Genomic DNA, 23,417 nt, shown 5'->3' on the forward strand with positions numbered 1-23,417 from the left:
CCTGAGGATGCCAGGAGTTATCCTAACGACTATCTCAATGGCACAGCCCACATGAGGACAGGATCCAGGGCTCCATAAGATATGTTACTGGGCTTCATTACCTCTCAGTCTCCTGTAGTCTCTCTCTCTTTTTTTTTTTTTTTTGGTTCTTTTTTTCGGAGCTGGGGACCGAACCCATGGCCTTGCGCTTCCTAGGTAAGCGCTCTACCACTGAGCTAAATCCCCAGTCCCTCCTGTAGTCTCTTATGGACCAGATCTCTATAGAGCAATCATCAAAGTCGGACACTGGCTGATAGAACAATATTTGAACTGCCTTTTTAGTTTTTCTTCTATAAGTTTGAATTCTGTTTTAATCTTCTGTCTTTCTTAAGAACTGATTGGTTTACTGTAAAAAAAAATTGTTGTCTTTTTCAACAATATCATGTTTAAAAATCTCTTGTTGGATCCGGCTGATTAAGATGGTCAGTGAGCCAGGAGGATCTAACAGCTAACATGGGAGGTTCAAAAGGAAAGGGTAGGGGTCTAGCCTTTCGGTGCTAACTATTCGTTTAGCAGTTTGTGTATTTTCTCCCATTTACATCTCAGATGAACATTGTGTGATATCTTTATTCTATACATTATACAAGCCAACTGATGCTCTAGCTAGTTAACAAGAAAGCTAGCGCAAGTTTGAAAATGACTCCTATTTTTCCTGTTTTAAAAAAATTGAATTTAAAATATAATTTTCTAAATGCTGAATCCCAGAACAAGTTACACACATCATTAGAGGTATTCACACAGCCATGAATAAGGAAACTTTGACATTTTAGTATTTGGAAACTTATGTGGTGATTCCTGCTGCTTTTAGGACATGTCTTACAGGGAAAGACTGTGGGTCCTGAAGTAGGAAGGATTATCCATGATTACATTTAGAAAATAGGTCATCTCCTTGATGTATCATCTGGGCCGAGAAGTATGCTGTGGTTGTCAATACAGCTGTCTAGCCATTTATCTTTGACAGGGAAAGAAATGCCATAGCCATGAATTCATGAGCAGATGTCTGGTAGGCTTTCTGTCATATCATGTGACAGCTGACCAAAGGCTTAAGTGTGTGTGCATGAGTATATGTGTGCAAGATTTTATGTGTGTTGGGTGGCCAGGAGTCATAGGCATTGTGAGAATTATCCACTAGTAAGCAGGAAAAGAAAAGAGAGGTAGAAAGAGAGAAAATAATTTAGGGAGTTAATTACAAATCTGACCCAACAGTACTGGTGTGTTCCTGAGCAAAGATAACCTTGCCAGTCCCACCTCGGTTCTCCGTGCCTGCAGCTAACTTTTTGTGCTAAGGGTGTAGGAGAAAATGCCAGTAATTCTAGGGGAAACTTATGCTATCAGAAACTCTGGTAGGCTCCTAACAACAACAGGTAAGTTTGTATGGGATCAGTTAGTGGAGGGATTTTTGTTTACAAAATAAAGTAAGGAATTTCCATGTCCCCAGTGTGGTTTATGAGGACATAGCAGGATCAGAATAGACTGGTGTTTATGTGTGCTTCTCTTCATATGAGTCATTGCTTTGAATTTTATGTGATTTATTGATGTTGAGTTATCAGAATGAGCATTATCTTTGGAATTATCAAAAAAAAAAAAAAAAGAGTAGTGTCTTATTTGGGTGGCATTCAGCCAGGAATTTCAAGGCAGAGAGCTGTGAATGCCAAGTTTCAGTGAGATTTTGTTCTTGGCAACCCATTTTTTTTAAAATGAAAGTTCATCTGTTAAAAAAGCAGCAGTGTTATTTCAAATCTAGGGTAACGTCTTTGATTGGTGATGGTAATAAGTGTTGCAGGTTGATGGTGTGTCATAGATGCCCTCCAAACAAACGCTGAGTATGCCCATCTAATCCAGGGACTGATTTTACCTGACGATTAAAAACTAGTCAGTCAGAAATGAGAAATACATAAAATTCTTTGCTATTTTCTCCAAGATAATTTTTCTTGGATGAACAAAAATATCTTAACAATTTCTTTACCTATAACCTTATCTATATTTTCACATTGGTAAAGAATATAGCTACTTTACAATTATCCAGTGTCATATTTGTATATAATATTTGCAATAACTTGCAGCATTTTATCTCACTTTATTTTAATGCTTCATATGTAATATGCATGGTGTGTGTGCTCAAAGTCCCATTCATGAATGGGCCCATTCATAGATGACCCAAGTGTTTCAGTGCCATCCTCTGTCCTTTGCAGACCAGAACTGATATTCCCCCTCTGGAGGCCTTTCTGGGTGTTGATTTGAGATTGTTTCTGTAAGCAGGTGATTCAGAACACAGGAGGAAGCAAAGGAGATCAAAAGTCTGCTTTTAGGGGATAAAGGGTCAACTAGAGAACATGAAACAAACCGAAGCATTATGGGGAGAGCTCAAGGTACCCATTTCCTGATGCCTCTTTGTCTCTTCAGCACCCATCTTTTTAATTAATTTTGTGTGTATATGCATGTGTGTGTCTGTGCACATGCCTGTTTGTGCACTTGGGTGTGGAAATTCAGGTGTCTTCCTTAGTCATTCTTTGCTTTGATTCATCCATGTTTTTGCCTGCTTGCTTGTTTGTTTATTTAGAGAATTTCTCACTGAACCTGGAGCCCAGAGCCCACCGATTGGCTATAATACATGAGTTCCTAGGGAACCTGCCTCCCTAACTTGCAGCACAAATCTATGCTGCCTCGTGGATGCTAAAGATCTAAGCTCAGGTCCTTCTCCTTGGGCCCACAGGCAATTTACCCTCCGAGTCATCTCCCTAGCCCTTGGCGTGCTCAGTATGTCTTTTCCTAGTGATGCAATTACAACTTAGGAATAGGCTATGGTTCTCACGGAGGGCATTGTTATCAAAGAAGAAGCATTGATCGCGTAAAGCTTGGTGTGGTATGAATGTCCATGTACACTATCAGAGTTGTGCTGAATCCCATTATGATGTTCTATGGAAATGGAGCCTTTTGGAGTTGAGTGGGTAATGGGAGCAGAGGTATTAGGAATAGGATTGGAAGAGTTCCCTTCTTCCTCCAAGAGAAGACACAGGAAGGAGATTGCCATCCTTAAGAAAGGGTGCCCACGCAGATGTCAAATCTGCTGGCATTTTGATCTTGGCGTTCGCCCTCCTCTAAGACATTCTTCAGAGATGGACGTTTACCTTCAGGCATCATTTAGTTCCTGTTCTGTCACACCTCCTCACTTACCTTCTCTTCCCTCAGTATATTCCAACCTCACTTCCAGAATATGGGAGAATGACTGCTTTCTGCCAGAGGATCTGGGTCTGCCAGTCATTGGGCAGAAGGTAGTAACCATTACCATTACAGTTATCCTCGAATTCATTCGATTAAAATAACCCTGCCCACTAGGATTTATAACACAAATCTCCTTAGACATCTGAGTTACTCCAGGGCACAACTTCGGAGCTTCAAGAGTAGAGAGAGTTAGCTGGATGATTCCTAGTCGTAATGGCCTTTCTGAGCATTGTTGGACATTAAAAGCAGCCTTGGCCTTGTGGGAAGTTATCAGCCTCCTTGGTCTATATACACACTAGATGGCAAGAACTCTCACACTCCGGATCATCACAAACGTCTCCCTACCTTGCCAAGTGTCCCAATGGAAGAACAAAGTCTTTCAAGTGGGACAAACCATGGGAACACATAGGAATATGAAAATGTTTTCATGTCTAACTTTTCTATGACATGCTTCTGTTATCTGCTACGGTACTATTGAATCAGAACTTGTGCCCTTTGCTACCTTCCAGGATTGTTTGGCTCTTATACCCAACCGCTCTATAGTCTCCACCCTTCTCAACTTAATGTCTTCCTTTATACAGCACCTGGTTGGGAAGATACCTAGTTCATGGAAGGGGGTAGCAAATAGTATTTTCTTCTCCCTTCTCATCTTTCCTTCCCTTCCTTGATCAAGTCTTCAGATTATATTGGTTTTTCATTTGATTATAATTGAGCAGTTCTTGGCCTTGGGTGTTTATTTGAGTTGAGTGTAGGTCACGAATCCTGGGTCAAAGTGGCCTTCACCTTCTTGACCTTTTCTTTATAGGCATTGTTAATGTTAAGTTCATTTCATCACTTGACTTTAGTGCTTAGCGATAGTTGTAGAATGAGTATGTTCAGGATTACCCCAGTTTCTCTGCATATATATGCACACAGATGTATATACTCATGTACGTATGTATACACATTACACACATCACACACACACACACACACACACACACACACACACACACACACACACACACAGAGGTATAAAAGTACCCCGGAGGGCTGTGTTTCAAAGTATAACACTCAAACGGAATTTTTAGTGTTTTCTCATCTTAACCATTTCTATTTTCTATTTTTGGTACAACAAATACACAATGAATGTTAAATTTAAAAAATAAAAAAAATGCTTTCAAGAGTTATTCTTGAGCTCTCTGCAATATAGTGCAAGACTTGGCACCTGTCTGAGGGTGTTAATAGTAATGAGAGTTGATTGAAATGGCATTTATTTTTAGAAGACACAGGGATGCCTGAGTCACCCATCATATTTTAGGGGGGAAGGATGAAACAAGAAACCCCAAAGGAACAGGTGAAGATTTGCGAGGCCGAGCTCTGTCTTGTGCTCCAAGTTTTATGGGTCAAGATATATGTATGTGTGTGAGCTCAGACAGAACTTTCCTGAGATCCCGGGAGGCTGAATTTAGCAGTGAGCTAAGGCTCTGAGCCATACAGCGAGTCACCCAGTGGAGAACGGCTAGCATATCCTGGGACTGTGTATATTTAAAAGCTTCCCAGTGAGTACACTGTGTTCCTACACGCATGTTGGACTTGTCTGTCTCCAAGAGGCTCGAATAGCAAACACTTCCCTGAAATTCCATTGGCTGTTGAGCTGGCTCACCAGCCATGGCCTCCAGAGCTCAGTGAACCAGGACTCACAGACATGGTTACCTGAGCGAGCTTTTTCATCAGGGAGATATTTAGTGCTGTATCCGGTGCATACTCTTTCTCATCACGTGTTTGGTGACAGCATGCAGGCTTGGGTGACACATCAGACCCTAAATCCAACTTCTACCACATGCTACACTGCACACACAACAGAGAAGTGCCTCAGCCTCTGGCAGCTCTGGTTTCCTTGTCTGTAGAATGGGATCCCTTTGAGACCTGCTGTGAGGATAAAGACATGGAGTGCAGGGAACAGCAGCCTGGTGTGTAGCAGCTGCCAAGCTTCCCTTTCTCTCTGGTCACCTTCCAGATCTAATAGGTAGCATCGGGGACACATTCATAAGCAATTTGCTTTAAAGGGACAGAGTAAACACTTCAGGTGTAGTGGGACAAAATGGAAAAATGAGGGAACCACATACATACTTACGTTACAAAGAGAAAAGACATTTCTTCCAGTTTTCATGGATGAAAGTTAAGAATCGGAGCCTAAAATGCTTTATAAATTTCTTCTAATAGAATATCTTCTAACATAGCATAAGATGGAAATGAAGGGATTATTTTTGAGGGAATAACATTTCACTGAATTAAGGTTCAGAGTTAGGGCTTCCCATCATCAAATGAATCCTTGCTGTTCTCTGTATAAACCATTCTTGTAGGATATCCAATACCCAGTAGCAGACTGGGTTTGTTCCACAATCACCTCCCCCCAGCAGGACATTTTATTTCTAAGGTCAACCTCTACATGTGCTCTGACCGTCCTTATGAGTAAGGAGTAAATGATTTAAAACATAACGGAGATATAAACAGTTTTTTAAAAGGGAGCTGATGATTTATCAGAGGTGCAAGGACAGAAGACAAAATATTGACTGGGTTTATGTATATAAGACTTCATTGCTAACTTCATCACAAAAAATTACAGTTTTAGACTCTCCATGAACCTGTGGAGCTAGAGACGATAACGAATGTCTCGTTAGATAATTCTTCTTCTTTTCTTTTAATGTAAACAGTTTTTAAAGAGTTACCATCTGGAGAGGAAGCTGAAATAATTAATTCTTTAAATAAATGGATTGTGAGAAGCTGTCGGCGGACGTACTCATTTGTAATCAAATGGTTCTTTGACTAATATCCTCCTTTGAGGCCAGAATCTGGAAAAGAGTGGGAAGGAATTGTCAGGCCACACAAAGTGGCCACCTACAAAGAGAGATGGAGCAGTAAACAGTTGTGAAAGAAGATGGCCACTTAAACAGATTCTCCCTGCTTTTGATCAAGCAAGAAGAGGGTGGGCCTGTTCATGGTGCCGATGAAGCTAAAACAGGTCGTACCACATGGCACATAAATATCCGAGCCCTTTTGTGTTAGCCTACCAACGACCTGGGTGGACAGATTCAGATTTATAGATTAAGGCACTGACCAGTGCTCAGGTCAAAGCAGGACCCTAAAATGGTCTGTAGGGTGTATTCTTTCCACATGGGACCACACCTCCACATTGCCCTTGATCTAGTAGAATCCAATGGAATGACTACAGGAGGCCTGAGTGGCTGTTGAAGCAGTGGGATCTGAGTACGAACTGATAGGCAAGGACAGGACCATGTTTCTGAATATTTGACAGATCTGGATGTGTGTTGAAACAGAGGGATCAAGAATGGCCTGAGAGATTCAGAAGGACCCAAGTGCAAGTGGCAGCCCTTTACTATTTGTGGTGCAGAAAAGGATGGTCCCTCTGTGGCAGGAGTTTTGAAATTCACCGAGAGTTGGTAAATTCTTTCAGGTAAGTATTTAACAGTTACAAGACAGCTGCTCATAACTTGCAATGTTTGCAACTATCTGCTTCTTGGAAGAGGGCCAGTTTTGAGGCAGCAGTCCCTCAAGATGTGGTGCTTTGGCTGAAGGGTAATGTTTAAGTAAGGAGGATTTAGCAAGTGGGCTTTGGTGACGATCGGCTTTAAAACACTCCCCTGCGTTGATGCCAGCATTCATTTTTCCATCCCCATTGTCAAGATAACACAGACAATATGCTTCAAATTGTTTTTAACTAATACCTTGGAATAAGACACAGTCTACATCAATGTCAACGGAAAGCAGAGGTACTCTCAAGCAAAATTTATTAGGTATCTACTCAAGAAAAACACAACGACCTTTGCTCGTAAGAATTCAAAGTCAATGTCCTGAAAGCCAGGCGTGAATATTTTTTTCCTTTTAAAATCAGATACAGAGAGTAGAAACAGCAATTTTTCTTAAATATAACAGGCAACAGAGTTGAAGATTTGTTTTCATAAATGGTGTGAAAAAGTATTCATTTATCAACAAGGCTGCAGGTGGCCGGCTGGCTGGCTGACTTTCCAATCCCAAGTTTTTCTAATATAAAGCTAGTTGTGAACTGGAGAGTAAAGTGGGTTTCTTGAAGATGTTTCTTCACTTCCTGCCCCAACAATATTCCTCTGTAACTGGAACATTGTTATTATATGTATTTCAGAGTAGTTACAAAGATCTTTCTGAGTCACAAAATTTTGTGCAGACGATATATTCCAGATTCACCTTAGCTTGTGATCTGTGGAGATGTGGTGAAGGGCGATCTTCTGAAAGAGTTTAAATTCCTTTTAAGGGCGGGGTAAAGAACAAATTGGGAGATCTCGATGTTTTCTGAACAAGTAAATAGTCTGTACAACCAAAAAGGAACAAACATATGTACAAAATATGCCAGAGTTTATATGTTGTGGAAGATCAAGCATTGCCCATGGGAGGAAAGCCATAAAAAGTTTTGACTATAAGGTGCTAAAGATGAACAGGTTTTATGCAAATTCATTTGAAATACAAAGCTAAGTGTGAGGTTGTGTGGAATGCAGGCACCGTAAATCCGTTAAATCTTTCAGGTTTGGTATCATTTTGTAGATCTGTTTTGGGGGCAGGAAGCACAACCTGAATGATTTAACCATTATTCCCAAAAGTGCCCAATGTATTCCTGGGAAGTATTTTACATATACCAGAAAAAAAAGTCAGGCTCAACATATATATTCCTGTCTGCAAGTGGAGTCAGGATTCTGGGTCTCATAGAAGAAAAATAATTATTGTAGTAAAAATAGTTGTATTGATCATAATCCTTGCTAAAGCCAGCCTTAACACTTAGGATGCTCCTGAAGTACTCTATAAAATAATGTGGGATTCTCTTATATTTCCATAAAATGTACAACATAGCATATGAATTATATGTCCTCATACAATCTCAAACGTGTGAGCATGCACGCAGTGAAGCTCACCTACTGGTATTACTGTCATCTTTCTGCCTAACTCACTAGCACTGCCTGTAAGTTTTAACAGGTAAAGAAATCACTAATAGCTTGTTGTCCATGAAGCTGATGATTACACCTTAATACACAAAACAGCAATGCGAATTCACAACACGATTTGTCCTGTGGTGTGGCTGAGCTCTCAGTTGCTCACTGTTTGCACTTCTAATAAGCACAAAAAAGTGGGCAGGGGAAAGACCCCCCTCCCCGTGTGAAAATATAATGCAGTCAACAAAAATCACACTCGAACCAGTGGAACCAGTGAACCTTCCCTAGGCACTCTGGATTTTGTGATCACTGTGCATGAAACAAGGAATAATAAGTGCAAGCAAACAACAGCCGAAGTATAGTTGTCATGTAGTGTAAACCCGAGCGCTAGGCAAACTCGTGAAAGGAAAATATACCGCCTAGATGAGAGTGAGAACTGGAACCATAGCATTTCAGAAAAAAAACAATCTTCAGGCTTCCTGAGGACAGTACACCTTCCAGAGAGGTGGAGATTCAGCCATGAGGCCAGACAGCCTCCTGAAGAGTCTCTCTATTTCTTTTCTCTTTCTTTCTTCCTTAATTATTTCACTTTTTTGAAAGTATGATCATTTTCATTCTGATTCCATATACAGGCATTTCAAAGTTCAGGGCAGAAAGCAGGAGACTGAATATTTATGTGGGTGTAAGTTTTGCCACTTTTCTCTAAGGCTCCCAGCCTCCCTAAGGCTCACAGCGGCAGTCCCTCTGCTGGTGATTTGGTGGCAGCAGATGGAGATGGTAATGGCCTATTGGAAACCATAAGGCGAGGCAGCAACAGGCCTCCTGGGATGTTTCAGGTGGGTTAATGCAGATGTGTGGCTGAAATGTGGCATAAATTAGGAGTGAGGTGAGTCACAGCCTTTTGACATAGTTTCCAGGAAAAGTACCAAAGAATTTGGTTCTTCTTGAAGTTCCTGAAAACAGAAGCAATAAATGAAAAGGTATGTAACAGCAATGAAATGTCAGGTCCTATGTCAGCTTGAAGACTTTCTGTCGACAAGGGTTCACTGAGAGTGCAAGCTCTAAATAGTTTGGGAAGGAATAAATAAAACTCACTATAAGACCATAAAAAAGAAAGCAGGCACTTTAATTGTTTTGCCTGATGTAGTCATCTTTTCATGAGCATAAAGTATAGATTTCTGTCACATTGAGCTAAATGGGCAAACCCAGCCTCTCAATCTAAAAAAACAATTGGGCAGAAGATCTGGGTGGTAGGACTTGGCTCACCATGAAACTAAACAAGGAGTAAGAGATAATTGTGAGGCTGGAATGGGACACAACAACCAATAAAGCAGGGAGTCTGGGTTGGTTCTGGAGCTTTAGGCCACTCTGCAGTACCACAGGGCCACTACATTGGATGCTGCCAATATCACAAGTGTTATAACTTCCATGCTCAGTGCTGCCTCACTTGCTAAATAAAAATGAACTGTTATACTTCTTAACCAAATATAGAATTCTGAGCAATTGAAAAAAAATCACATTTAAAAATGTGCAAGACTGACCACTACTTGTCTGGGCATGTGGAATGAAGTTCAGCCATTTGAGAATGATTTGGAACATGGCCAGTTAAAACCAAGTGCACACATGGGTATCTTTATGGTCAACTTTGGTTTCAAATGATAAAGTTCTTTGGATGCTTTCTATTAAGTCTGTATAAGAAATTCCTTTGCATTTTAGCACAGTAGATTGGGTAGGGCCTCTAAAATTTCATTTCTCATTAACGTTGTAGAATTTATTGGTTTGGTTTGATTACTACACCTGCAAACCCTGTAGGTAAACCACTTCTCTTTTCTTCTAGATGGTGATTAATGCAAACAGTAGAATCTATCCCACGTGCCTGCCCATGTGACCTCTGATCTTGCTTCTCAGCTCTGCTGGACCAGTCTAGAGAAAGCTTTCCTTCTTTTTTCAAAGTGTTTATGTGTCTGTGTGTCTGAATGCACATCTCTGCACTGCAGTTCCCCAGTGCTTACGGAGGTCAGAAAAGGTGTCTGTCACCCTGGAACTGGCGCTATAGGCAGTTACTAGCCAGCGTAGGTGCTGAGAATAGAACCCAGGCCATCTTTCTTGCTGAGCACCTCTCCAGCCCTTCTCACTTCTCTCCTCTTCACCTCTTTCCTTTGTTTGGGCATACAGTTTTGTCTACAAATATTTTCATAGAAGGCCTCATGTTGTTGCCTCTTCATTATCTGCCTTGCTCCTCCCCTGTCCCCTTATGCTGGGGACTGAACAGTTGAGCAGTAGGGAATGTTAAGCTTGCTTCAAGGCTGAGCTTTCAGTCTTTACGGTGGTAACTGTTATAAACTTGCCTTTGATGTGGCAAAGGAGGTAGTTCTCCTTTCTATTAATGAAAGCTGAGGATGGACGGATGATCCCTAGACTTTTAGGCTTGCTACATCAGAACCAGCAAACGGGTCAGGTTTCCTTTCACCTTGATCCCCATCAGATAGCCTCTCCCCCATTGAACACTGCAAGGTGTTTCTCACCAGGGTACATTTGGAGCTTTTGTTATTGCCGTTGTGATATCATAGCCACTGCCTGTTGGTGCCATTCAAAGACATATTCTTAGTTTGGTTGAATCAAGACTAGCAGAAAATCACATATAACAGAGGTATTATATGCTACACTATATTAAAATGCAGGGCTTCGGGAAGATATAACACAGCATGAATTTAAAGAGAGACCATTTTTCACAGTGGACCATGCACATGAGCAAAGTCAAATAGATGAGGAAAACAGCTAAATGTGTCTGAGAATAAACGAGCACGTACCCACGAACCATCCGTCATCACACTTTTCCATGACATCTACGACATCACTTTCTCTGAGTTCCAGCTCATCTTCATTCCTAGGAGTATAGTTATACAGAGCCTGAAACCTTAAACAGGACAAATGGGCATGTTTAATTTACTTCACATCTTGGCGGAACTGAAGAAGTTAGCACAACATGCTGGGTTAAGATGGCTTAAATCTTTGCTGAACATGTAAAGTCAATGGAAACATTCAGATGCTCATGGGAATCACATGACTTTCAAAACATTTCAAGACTTACCATGAAAAATTCTCAAGGAAAGTTACAATATTCATGAACTAGGCAAAAGCATTTTGATATTTGTAGGCCAGACCTGCATGTAAGTTGTCTAGACATAGAATATCTATCATTCAGATGCTACTTAACGATATAGAATATAAAATCAATGGTATTTGTATTGTGTAGCTATAGCAACAAGAGGTACTGCAGACTTATCTAGCTATAACCATAAACAATGGAGGCGTAAAAAGGGAATTCTTAAATGAGTCTAAATTGAATCATACAGAATATTTCAAACACACGTTTTGTGGGTGACGATGTAGGAATTATTACAAAAGGAACCTCATGTTTTCATAGAAAATCCTTTAAAGCAGACTAGTGTTATAATCTGAATCAGGATTTGAGGTGCCAAGACTTGATGAAATTCACCTTTGCCCTCGAATCATAGATAGGGCTCCATGCATGGCTATCCTAGATCCAGCTCAGCTGGAAGGTTATAGACTTGTAAAACTGTGTATGGGTAGGAAAAAACTGTGCTTGAGTTAAAAAAAGTCTCCTTTGAAATAATCGTGTGTGTGAAAGTTACTGAAAGAACACTGCCATTTTGTTTTTATTGTCTGAACTCTTTAAGAGAGAGATGGAGACATTGAATCTCTTTGACATTCACGTTTAGGACTATTAAACTTGGTGACTATTAGTACGGACTAGAACCTTGGAAAGCAAAGACTGACATTATAGAGGCTAAGAAAGTGGGGAAGAATTTGACATGCAGTTGGTGGGAAAATTTTATGATGTAACTTATCACAGGTGTAATTGGAAAATTCAAAGGACTGGTAAATTTGTTTCCATTGCTTTTTATAACTGTCACACAATTGTGCTAATGAAAGAAAATAACAACACCCTGGGGCACTGTGGATTTATTTTAAGGCCACCATTAAAAAGTAGGCTAGACTGAATTCTTTTGTAATAAGAATGCTTTATTTCTAATTACTTTATTGGGCTGGAAAGAAAATCATATTTTGTAGAAGAAAACTATCCTAGTACTTGAGTTCAAACACTGTGTTACAAATGTGCGACAGTCTCACTGGCTCCTTACTCTACACTTGCGTGTCTCCTGGTCATGGGATGCAGATCCAGGGAGTTCTAGGAAAGGGCTTTGCCTTTCCCTAAAAACCATCATTTTCCATTGCCTGGCACCCAGTTCTAGAATCGCCATAATAGGGATTTCTTCCTTTGCTAATAATGCTCTCTTCTTGTGGGCAATTTTAGCCATTTATATACTTTGAGCCATTTGTAGTCTTCTGAGGTCTTTTGTCAAAGAGGCTTCAGCTTGTGGTCAAGGATAGAAACAAAGCCAGACCGGAGAAGTGGCAAATAAGACTGGGAGGGGCCACCTCACTAGGATGCCTGCCTGGAGCTAGAGAAGAGGAAAATCACTGTGTCGTTCATCTGAGGCTGCTCGGGTGATAGAAAGGTGGAGTTTTGGATGTTTTTAGGGATCGGGCTATCAGCAAGGCCCCATGTCCAATCTCAAGCTTGAGGTGGGACAAGGTCATCCATGGCTGGTATGTTAATTGATGCATTCTGTAGTTGCTTTGGGAAAGTGGATCCTCTCTTTCAGTTTCTTAGTCTCTAGCCTTACTGAGGCCGATCTCAAGCACTTACAGGCCTATTTAAAGCTACAAACTGCAGCTGCTTGAGAACTCTTGAGGTCCCCAGAACTAACAAACCAGCACTGGCTTGGAGGCCCAGCTCAGTTTTTATATGATGAAAGCCAAATACGCTTGTCAGAGTTTAACCACAGTGGTTTAATTAGATCAACACACACACACACACACACACACACACACACACACACACACACACACACACACACACAAACACACACACACACACACACACACGTTTCTATGGAAACATAAACAAACCTTCCTGGAAGTTCTTCTACCTCTGCTAGCTTTCAGTGCTGCATGATGGGAAATGCAACCCAATTAAAATAACAGTGCTGCTTTGAAAGATATCATCCTTGAGATGGAGGTGGGGGGAGGGGCGGGCCAGGACGGCTTCAAAAATAAATTTGTCAATTTCTCTATAATCTGAATCTTTAACTGTCCCTAAACTGGACCATAGCAACATGACTTAGGTTTCTAATTTTGCTTCAGAAAATATATATGTTTTAAAGATATGCAATCGGCGATACATTTCATAATCCCTCCAATTAAGGCTGCAATGGGACATAAATTTGATAAAGAGTAATGGCTAAAGCAAGGTTTGAAAGTCTATTTTTCTCCACCTGTGGGCTCTGTGATTTTAGCACAGCCACATGGCCACAGCTGCATATAACACAACACAGTTCAACAGAACACAACTTGTTCGTGCATCTGGAAAGCTGTTTAATAGAACATGCTAGCAATGGGGTCACCCTAACCAGCTACTTCGCACCAAGAATGTTACAAATGGAGTGTAGTTTTGTGATTTAATCATCTCATTGTTGGCACTCTTAAAAGAACAACAGAAACATTTTTGCAAAGTGTTCTTAAATTTTTCCTGTTAAGTGAAGTTTTTCAGTGACCCTTGCTTTTAACCTAGTCTGTGGTAGGGACGTCTGAAGAACGCCTTCCTGGCCATACTGCGTGAGAGGCACTTTCAGAAGATAGTGGCACATTCACAAAATGTGGCCAAAGGGCACATTTTCAACCATGAAAAACTAAGTCTTTTGGTGCAGAAAACACCAGTTACACACCAGGGGCTGCCCACAAAGAGTCATCTTTAGCAGAGAAAGCTGAGGTGTAAGGGGCAAGGCTGAGGACTAGGGCTGTGGCTTCTAGAGGTTTCTTTTTGACTCAACATAGTCAGGAGTCAGTAGGAAGAGAAGTGTCCTCTTGTTTATTTATCTGAGTAACTACTGTAAACTGGGCCATAGAAAGACAAACCAGACTTTTAAAGACAATGGGTGATACTTGCTGGTGGATTTAATGTATGGGTTAGAAAGGAGAGGAGATTTGGATGGACCATTTAAAAATGCACATTTTTGCTGTGGTGGAGGAAATTGTATCACACATTTGAACAGCGATGCTTTAATAGTGCTACTTTTCAAAAGACATTTAAAAGCATGTGTTATAATTTTGGAAGTATACTACTAAAGTATACCTTAAGTATACTTCTGAAGTATTCAAATAAGTGGAAAAACAAAGTTGTGGTTACCAGTTACACAGCCAGCAGAGGAAAAGGCAGATTTGAAAATGTGTGGGAGTCAGTAAAACATTGGAAGATTTTCTCAGTGCATAAATTGTTTCTGTTTTCTCCTATTATTTATATTTTAATTTTATGTGTATAAGTATTTTGCTTTCATGTTTGTATCTGCCCCAGGTGAGTGCCTGGTACCCATGGAGGCTAGGAAAGGGTATTGGATTCCCTGGAACTGGAGTTACAGATGGTTGTGAGCCACCATGTGGATGCTGAGAATTGAACCTAGGTCCTCTGGAAGAGCAGCCAGTTCTCTTAACTACTGAGCCATCTCTCCAGCCCTTCTGTTTTCCTTTAAGCTGTAATGTCTGATCTCATTGATAAGTCAGAACAATGTGATTTCTTATACTGGGGATCCCAAGTTTGGCATTCCATCCCTTTCACTTACAAAGTCCTACTGTTCTCTGTATCTATTCGGTACACATATTGGCCATCTTGTGGGTCAGGTTAGTCTAGCATGTACAAGATAAGAAGAATACTTACGGTTCTCCTCCACCTTGAATGTTTTCGTGAGAGAACACAGGACGCTGTGGCTGAAATGAAATGATTTTCAATGTCATCAGCGTTTGAACTGGTATCATTAAAAAGGTAATTTGGGTAATAGCATAGTACTTTTTTCTTGACATTTAATATTTCCTGTTGTAAAAAACCAAGAGGAAGAAAAAAACTCCACCAAATAAAGGGTTTCTGTAAGCTCAGGAATTCAAGTATTTTGAAGCGTGTTTTAAATCAAAATACCCAAGGTTCAAACTTTTGAACACAATCAGGTCTCTTCAAGCTTTGGGGGAGAGTTGACGTTTAGTCCCATTGATTTTTCCAAGGTCAGGAATATGGCAAGAACAAGAACAAAACCACAGGAGCGGGGAGGCTGGACACCATTCAACCTCATTCTGCAACGCTTTCTCAGACAAGCAGAAGGAAGCCACGTCTAGCAAGAACCACATTCGCTCCGAGCCTTTCCTTCACAGATGACATTGCCACGTACGGTACAGGTGAAAATGTCAATAGGCAGACATCCCATGCTGGATTCAAGTTTAAATTCTCTGCTCTCAACCGGGTGAGGGCTGGAGCAGGAAAGCACATGCAGCTTTTCCAAAGGGAGCACAGAGAACTTTAAGAAGAGTGCAAACGGACAAGACCCGGGTAACATGTAATGCTTTACCTTGTAAGAGAAATATTGGTAGGAATCCCCAGTGCACTGAACTCTCAAAAGAGTTTCCTTTCTTTTTAAACTAAGCATCAAGACCAGTATCTGTAATAGATACTTATAATATTGGAAATGACAAGCCTTGGCATTCTGCATAACCACACAAATACTTCAGAGAAGGAAATTTAACGTGTTTGCTGAATATGGGAGCTCAGGGTAATTTGCATCAATCGTCCGTAGGCTACATTTTAGGGAGGTACATTCGACCCACTCACATTTCAGATATTTTTTCTGCTAAAGGACAGCTCCCTGCTGAGGTGAAAGAATCTGATAATAGCAGAATCAGTCTTTAGGGCCACGCCTTCAGATATCAGATCCAGTGCTTGGATACACCTCATTATTACTGATCATTGTAAGCTAGACAGATTTCCCCTGAGACTGTCCATAGCACCCTCTGGTCCAGGAGTGGATAGAGAGCCCTGAGGTTGCAGTCAGTATGAATTTCTCAACCCACATTGTTTATTTAATGCAAATTAAGTATTTTCGCTGCTTTAAAGTTACTAATTGGGAGCATTTTTAAGTGGTATTCATGTATTTCTTTTCAATATCTTTGCATGGAATACATACATTTAAAACTGAAGAATGCATAGGAATTACCAGCCTCATAGATGCTTTACTCCTATAAGACAATATTTAAGCTTATAAAAATGATGTTATTAAATATAAAATATTGAAAGTATAAATTATATTAATTTCAGGGATAATGAAGACTGAGCTGTGTATGGTGCTGCAGTCCTTTAATCTCAGCACTCTAGAGGCAGAGGCAGGCAGATCTCAGTGAGTTCAAGGCCAGCCTACAAGGGCTACACAGGGAGTGCCTGTCTAAAAAAAACTGTGACAAAACATCCTCTAGACATTTTTGAGATTTTTAATTAAAAAATCATTAATTTGTGTAATATATGAAGAAACGAGTGTAAGACACCTATAATGTCCATGTTACATTTCCAGTTCATTTTTAATTTCTTTTTAACAGCTAAATCAACCTGTTAGTTAATGTAAAGCCACGCACATTTAAAGGTGGTCGTCCGTTATTTAGATTATCATTAGACTCTTACTGGCTCAGTACTTTTGATTCTCCAGCCTCCTAAATTAGGTAAATAAAGTGTCTCTTTGACAGTTAGGAGAGCTAGGCTATTGCTCTGAGTGTGGGGCTCACTCAGTTCCTGGGTGTGTGAGCCAGCTGTCTCCTGTCTTTTAATCATCTTTCAAAGTGTCTTTCCCCTTGCCTCCCATCCTCCAAGCCTCACTCCTCCTCTTTCTTCCCAAATCATGAGTCTTCCTTATAGTATTAGCACCCCCAGGCTATAATACAATGTTACCTTTATTAAAAAAGATTTGCCCTATCTCATTCAATTGTGACTTTTGTGACATTCAAAGCCTTGCTTTGGTAGGAATCGTCTGCAGATGAACTAATAACTGCTGGTCTGTTTCTAAGGCAAGCTGTGTAGTCCAGCATTAGAGTTAATAAGAGCCTATGAGTCCTGGGCTTCTAGAGGGATCGTGGCTGACAGTCACTTATGGATGTGCATTTGTTCTGTGTGGGGCACTGTCTGCGACCAACCTTGGACATGCAGCTTGGATACCTCATCCTAAAACCAGTGAGACAAGATGAAGAAGTATCGTGCCTCTGCATGGAGCCCATAGAGGAGTAGATAATTCACCTCATGGTTTTCTCTTGCTATGTACAGATTCCCCTCCTTAACCTTACATGCTGTATAGTCAGAGAATCAGCTAATTATTACATATCTTGTCATGTGAAACCCTCAGCGGTAAGAATTCAACCTCACTGTGCATGTTAGTTAAACCTTCCCCTAAATCTGAAGGCATTGGATCATTCACCAGACATTTTGTCCTTTACTAAATGACAAGAAGAGACGGAAGGACAATTTTGATTGGCCCTTTGTTGAATGAAGTATTATGACGGACTAGAAGGACTGATTAGGTTAAACCCAGCATCTGTGCTGTGTTTCCTGTGGGTTATTCAGAGTGCTTCCAAACACTCTTTGCTACTGTGTGCGCACCCCATCGCCACCCGATGGTGAGTGGCGGTAGTGACACGTTTAAGCTGTTTTTGCCTTTTGTTAACAGGGGTTAAATTCCTTCAGCCTAGATTAATTGTGAAAGGATATTCTGAAGCCTACAAGGTAATCTGAAGTAGACAATGATCATGTTTTTCCTTTTCTGAAGACTCCATCCTCGAGAAGAAATGACTTGTCAGTCAGCAGTGTTGAAGGCCTGCCTTGACTTCTTTTTTAACTGCTCAGATGTTTTCTGTTATGCATAATATCCCAGCAGTGCCGAGGTTGATATGGAAAAACATACACTAATAACACTTGGAGAGGCTAATGCAAGCTGTGAGCCCAAGAAAGCAGCGTTTAAGTCAACAGGTTACCATTACCATGTAAGACATTTGGAGCAGCAATGGCGCTACGGTCATATTCTCTCTGTGTGCTTTTAGGAGTTCAGCAAAGCTTTGAAAACCCATGATGTATTACGCTAGTGTTGTGGCAGCCTAAATATTTAACTGCTGTCTTCTCTCTTCAGTGTTACCATGGGGATTAACTGTATGAAGGCAATGGCTTCATCAAGAGATTTTCATAAGGACATATTATATTCTTTGAGTTTTTCTTTTTAAAAAGGGTTTAAAAATGGGTATAAAAGAGGCAAGCTTTGAACACATGGTATTGCACAAAGCCAGGATCAATTATAAAGATTAATATAAAGTATCAATTGTAAACAATTATGAAGTTTCTTTGAAGCTTATCCTAGAATCTGGGGTCAGTAGACAACTTACGCTACTGTAACTGGAAGTTTGAAAGCCAAGCTTTCTCTCAAGCTATCTCAGGAGGATCAGCTATTGGGTAGATGGTTCTTTAAAAGGTATGTGCTGCCACTTTACAAACAATTGTGGAAAGCATCTTAGCAAGCATTGCAAGTAGCTCTTGGGTTCCAAGTCATTCCTTCTCAACAAATGCTAGGTCTAGTGCTTATCAGCCAGAAAATAACAGGCTGGGACTCTGCTCACTAACAATACCACTTGCTGGCCTCTTTTCCCTCTTAGATGATGAATGTTACACACAACTCTGCACAAATCAAAATACATGAGAATCTTCTAGTCCGCAAACATTTAAGTAATATACAAACTTACAAAATGAAACACAGACAAGGAAAAACATCCTCAAGGTGACTCAAAGCATGTCATCTTGCTAACCCATGGGGAATTATGGATGAGTTCCACTAAGTTTTATAAGATTAACTTACTCTCTGTCCCTCAGTCTGTTCTCTCTCTTCTCCCCTCCCACCAGCTCTGGAAGGCCATTCAGTAGAGACTTGTCTCTACAAACTGACATGCCCTTCTTCCCTATGGCAATAGGAGTCTGCTTCAGCGATAAGAGCAGGTCTGACTATGCAAATCAAAAGGCACAAAATGCCTTGCGTATGAAACGCTGCTTGTACTTATGAAACAGAATGGGAACACTAAAAATTAAGCCCCGAGACCTTGAAATTCAGAACTGTATGGCAGGCTAGCCAAAGCTATATCAGGGCCCATTAACCCAGATATGGTGAAAGGAACCCTGGGGTCTGCGCAGATGCAAACCCCCACATTCCTTGGCTGCATTCCCCAGAGCTCAGGGAGCCATTTAGAATCCTTCCAAGTTCTGCAGATGTTACAGAACTGCGTAGTTAAAGGAGAAGCAACTGACCTCAAAGCTGTGAGAGAATTGGGAGCACACAGACCCCAGAGAGCAGCATCCCAGGGAGCAACGTGGAAAGAGGGTGGCATTTATCTCCTGAGCAATGGAATATTTTGAAATGGCTCACAGTTTAAAATAAATCCACAGAAACCAAGAGATACTAGAGTTAACATCAGGTGAGCTTAGTATTGACTGGCCACAGTTTAGTTCTTTGCGCTAAAAACAGTGACTGGAAAATAACAATTGAATATAGCAGGGAGATAGATGTAGAGGACAATGCACACTGCGCTCTTATTTGTGGGGTGGAGTGTTTGAGGTGCCCTTTTGGATTTGAGAAATTGAATGCATGACCCATTCAGACCTGACTTCCTAGTTCCTCAGCCTCTGGTCATTTCATCTCAAGGGACTCCTCAAACGCACTTTACTGCCCGATCACAGCAAAGTCACCTAAGGAAGAGCCAAGGTGGCCAGGGTGACTGCAGCAGGTAGGGGATGTCCGACCCTACCCTGTGGGAAGAGCTGACAGGAGAGCTGCAGGACCTCTTAGACATCACTGGGCTCCGAGGCGGCTTGCCCAGGACAGATGTCTTGCCTTTTAAGTCAGCCTAGAAAAGCCATAAGAAGTGGATTAGTTCTCGGCTTCATTCCGTGGCCTTCAGGAGGAACCTTCTTGGTTTCCGGTTTTCCACGAGCACACACACCATGCCATGCTTAAATACTAGCTGACCAGGGAGGGTGAACAGTCGACAAGCAGCTTCTCCATCTGCTCTGTGCAGCTTTTACCCTCCGGGATCAGCTGCTCCTACGGTAGGGGGACTCCCAGTGAAGAAAACGTGTGGAGAGCGAAGCTGGTAGGAGAAAGTGTTTGGATGTAATGCGTGTGGCTTAGAGCACGCATCGGAATGTCACCTCCATCCTAGGAGAGGCTTAACAACTGCATCCAGAGCACCCTTTAACCTGCCAGTTTTCTTTGTGTTTAACCAAATGGTAGGCGGTAATAAACAAGGTGAGACAAGAGAAAATTTGGCTTGATGCTTATGAAGCTTTATGAAAAGCATTAGTGTTTTTAAAGACAAATATTCTAACAATGCTCCTAAAAGGAAAATGAATTGTTTTGGTAGGGGGGCGGGTAGAGTGAGAGATAGTGAAATGTAATCAAATACCGAGTATTGCCTGACTACAGCTTCTTTGGCAATCTTTCAAAGAAGAATCTTCGCTGTGGGGGCTGGGGATTTAGCTCAGTGGTAGAGCGCTTGCCTAGGAAGCGCAAGGCCCTGGGTTCAGTCCCCAGCTCCGGAAAAAAAAAGAAAAAAAGAAAAAGAAAAAAGAAAAAAAAAAGAATCTTCGCTGTGACAGTGAATAAGCAAATCTTGACATGAGTTTGCTTTAGTTTTTCTTTCTGTGGCAGCCAGCTAGCAATGCGGGACCTGGAATTTGACTAGAGAATTAAGAGAACTTCAGTAAGACTAACTTTTGAGGTAAGGATTGCAGCTCTAGGTTAGGCTAAATTTCCTGATCGCGACAGGTTGATACATGCTTGTATCATGTATCATGTTGATACATGCTTGATACATGCTTATCATCTCAGGATGATACATGCTTGTCACGCATGTCTAAGGCTTATAGAAGAGGGTATTGGATGCTCTCCATAACCAGTCCTGGTTTTGTCTCCACTCAAGCACATGGTCATTGAGGGTAGACTACTATTCCTACCCTTCCTCGTACCTAGCTGCGTGTGCTCACGTGACATTTTCTAAAAGAGGAAACAGCAAGTTTTGAGACTGCACAGGTCTGATGTCTACCATGCTATCATGGGATGCTCTCTCTCTCTCTCTCTCTCCTCCATTCTTCTTCTCTCCCTCTCTTTTCCTCTCCCTCATTCATGTGAGTTAAAGAATGGCTGATATGGGTTAACAAAAATGTTACTATAATGAACAGTATACCTAAGCATACTGTCCTATGACTACTAAATATTATTTTTCTCTTGTTTCAGTGCTTTCTTTCCTTTTAATGAATATGGTATCTGGGACTGTCTCATTTTGTTTTTATATTTACAAACACAAATGTGTTTAGTCTTAGAAGTTTCTTATTCTTCTTCTGAGTATAAAATAGACTTATGTGGTTTAGAAAACTCAATGGGGAATTAATGTTCAACATTTGTTCCCAAACGTGAGGTAAAATACCAGAGACAAAAGTTTGTTTTCCTGAAATTAGTAATTTCATATACTTATTAAAGCTGTTTTCAAGGGGTTGGGGATTTAGCTCAGTGGTAGAGCGCTTGCCTAGCAAGCGCAAGGCCCTGGGTTCGGTCCCCAGCTCCGAAAAAAAAAAAAAGGGAAAAAAAAGCTGTTTTCAAATATAGTTATTGTGAATACTTCACTCTCCCTTATTTTTAATACGTTGATCCCAAAAGATTACATGAAATGCTCTTGGCTCTCATGGTACAGATAAAATGTTTTACATTTTAGTTTTTCCCTTATTACTATAATGATGAACTCAACATCTAAGTTAGAGAAATAAAGAGGCTAGGACAACGGTTCTCAACCTGTGGGTCATGACCCTATTGGCAACCCTCTCTCTTCAAAAGATATTTATATTGTAATTCATAACAGTAGCAAAATTATAGTTATGAGGCAGGAAGAAAAATAATTGGAGGTCACCACAACATGAAGGACAGTATTAAAGGGTCACAGCATTAGGAAGGTTGAGAACTGTTGATCTGAAGGTACTTTCTCATGTACTGATTGAGTGTCAGAGTTGATTAATGTTACAGAAGACAAGGAGTAAATATGTTTGCTTTGAAAATCAAACCACAGAGAGCATGCTAAAAGACACTTCTTGTCCTTGATTAGACATGATCTAAGCATTGTAGTTCTTAAAGGTTCTAAGTTATCTTTTGCTAGCTAAGATAACTCTTTCTCAAAGAGTGGAGAAAAATTGGTCCTTAAAGTAGGTTACTCTTTCTTCCCAAGATCTCTCTTCATATGTAGAGCAGCATCATGTAGACAGGCTGTGTTGTTTGCTGGTGATGGTGACTTCTGGATGGGTGCTCACTGCTACTGAAATGTGGCTGTGTTAGAGCCTTCACTCCTTCCTGATCTACAGAGGCCCTTGTTTCATTTTCAAAGGATGAAATTTCAGGATGAATTTTTATTTGAAGTCTGAAGAAATGGGTTTTGGGATCACCCTCACTCTAGGATAAAAAAAATGTTTCTGTGATAGAGAGATTTTATCTTGGATTGTTAATATTGCTTTCTGGTTTCATCTTGAATTGTCAATACTGCTTTCCAAAAGACCAATCATTAATTTACAAGAAAGCGATAATCCTAGGGAAAGCGTTAAGTACTAGCTGGGCTGCTGGACTTCAAGTATCAGAGATTGATGCCCCGCAGTCAACACCAAAGAATCATCCTTGGTGTATCCATGGAAAAGTGGGGCTCTAGACAAGAAATCCGAGGACCACTCTGATCTTAGACACTGTGAACCTGCTGATGGGTGACGTGACGGAAGGCATCACGTCTACTGAGAAGTGACTCAAGCTGGTGGGCCCCCAACTTGACTCAAAGCTTAAAGCACAATCGAATGGTTACCTTGGGTTACTAGGTAGGTTTTAGTTTGTTTCGCATCTCAATGTGGGTGCGGTTGCTATGGAGATTTGACTCTTAAATTTTGGGATGGAGGTCATGCTGGTGATGTTAAAAGTTAGCAGTCACGATTTACATAGCTTTTTAGATCCTGTCAGGCGGCTGAGTCCAAATGCACACACCTACTGAACATCATGGCGAGGCATGCAGCAAGTTGAACCACTCTCAAGATGCAAATTACCTTTGATTTTGGTGAACGTATCTCCTGTTGATAAGGGCATTTGGGGAGGAGAAGAGGTGAAGAGGGCCGGCGAGGCTGTGAAAGCTCATAAGCCAGGCCAGAGGCAGAGGTCAGAGGAGAAGGAAATGAAGGGGAAGGGAACAGACAGCTAG

At 41.0% G+C, this 23,417-nt stretch overlaps 2 protein-coding genes and 1 long non-coding RNA gene across 54 annotated transcripts in view; 2 read left to right on the plus strand and 1 right to left on the minus strand.

Moving 5' to 3' along the window:
- The window catches only part of Erich1 (glutamate-rich 1), a gene marked incomplete at its 5' end in the record, with an annotated part of 52,793,804 nt that overhangs the window by 23,663,921 nt on the left and 29,106,466 nt on the right, over nucleotides 1-23,417 (plus strand).
- On the plus strand, nucleotides 1,113-12,364 carry LOC120097373 (uncharacterized). Of its 3 annotated transcripts, none has more exons than XR_015640379.1 (4): nucleotides 1,113-1,403; nucleotides 2,296-2,408; nucleotides 6,560-6,718; nucleotides 10,060-12,364. It is a non-coding gene; the product is annotated as an uncharacterized LOC120097373 (long non-coding RNA). The 3 variants fall into 3 exon arrangements; XR_015640378.1 differs by having other exon boundaries at nucleotides 2,299-2,408; XR_015640377.1 differs by having other exon boundaries at nucleotides 2,232-2,408; nucleotides 6,582-6,718; nucleotides 10,060-11,037.
- Sorbs2 (sorbin and SH3 domain containing 2) overlaps nucleotides 7,036-23,417 on the minus strand; it is a 190,917-nt gene continuing 174,535 nt past the window's right edge. For 34 of the 51 annotated variants that reach the window (XM_087587379.1, XM_087587352.1, XM_087587375.1 and 31 more), the window contains 3 exons: nucleotides 15,022-15,071; nucleotides 11,033-11,139; nucleotides 7,036-9,175 (listed from right to left, as the gene is read on the minus strand). In XM_087587379.1, the coding sequence (XP_087443505.1) occupies nucleotides 9,114-9,175; nucleotides 11,033-11,139; nucleotides 15,022-15,071 (219 nt within the window). In that variant the 3' untranslated portion in view covers nucleotides 7,036-9,113. 51 annotated transcript variants of the gene reach the window in all.

This window comes from Rattus norvegicus, chromosome 16, assembly GCF_021556685.1.
Source record: "Rattus norvegicus strain SHRSP/BbbUtx chromosome 16, alternate assembly SHRSP_T2T, whole genome shotgun sequence".
NCBI classification, from domain to species: domain Eukaryota; kingdom Metazoa; phylum Chordata; class Mammalia; order Rodentia; family Muridae; genus Rattus; species Rattus norvegicus.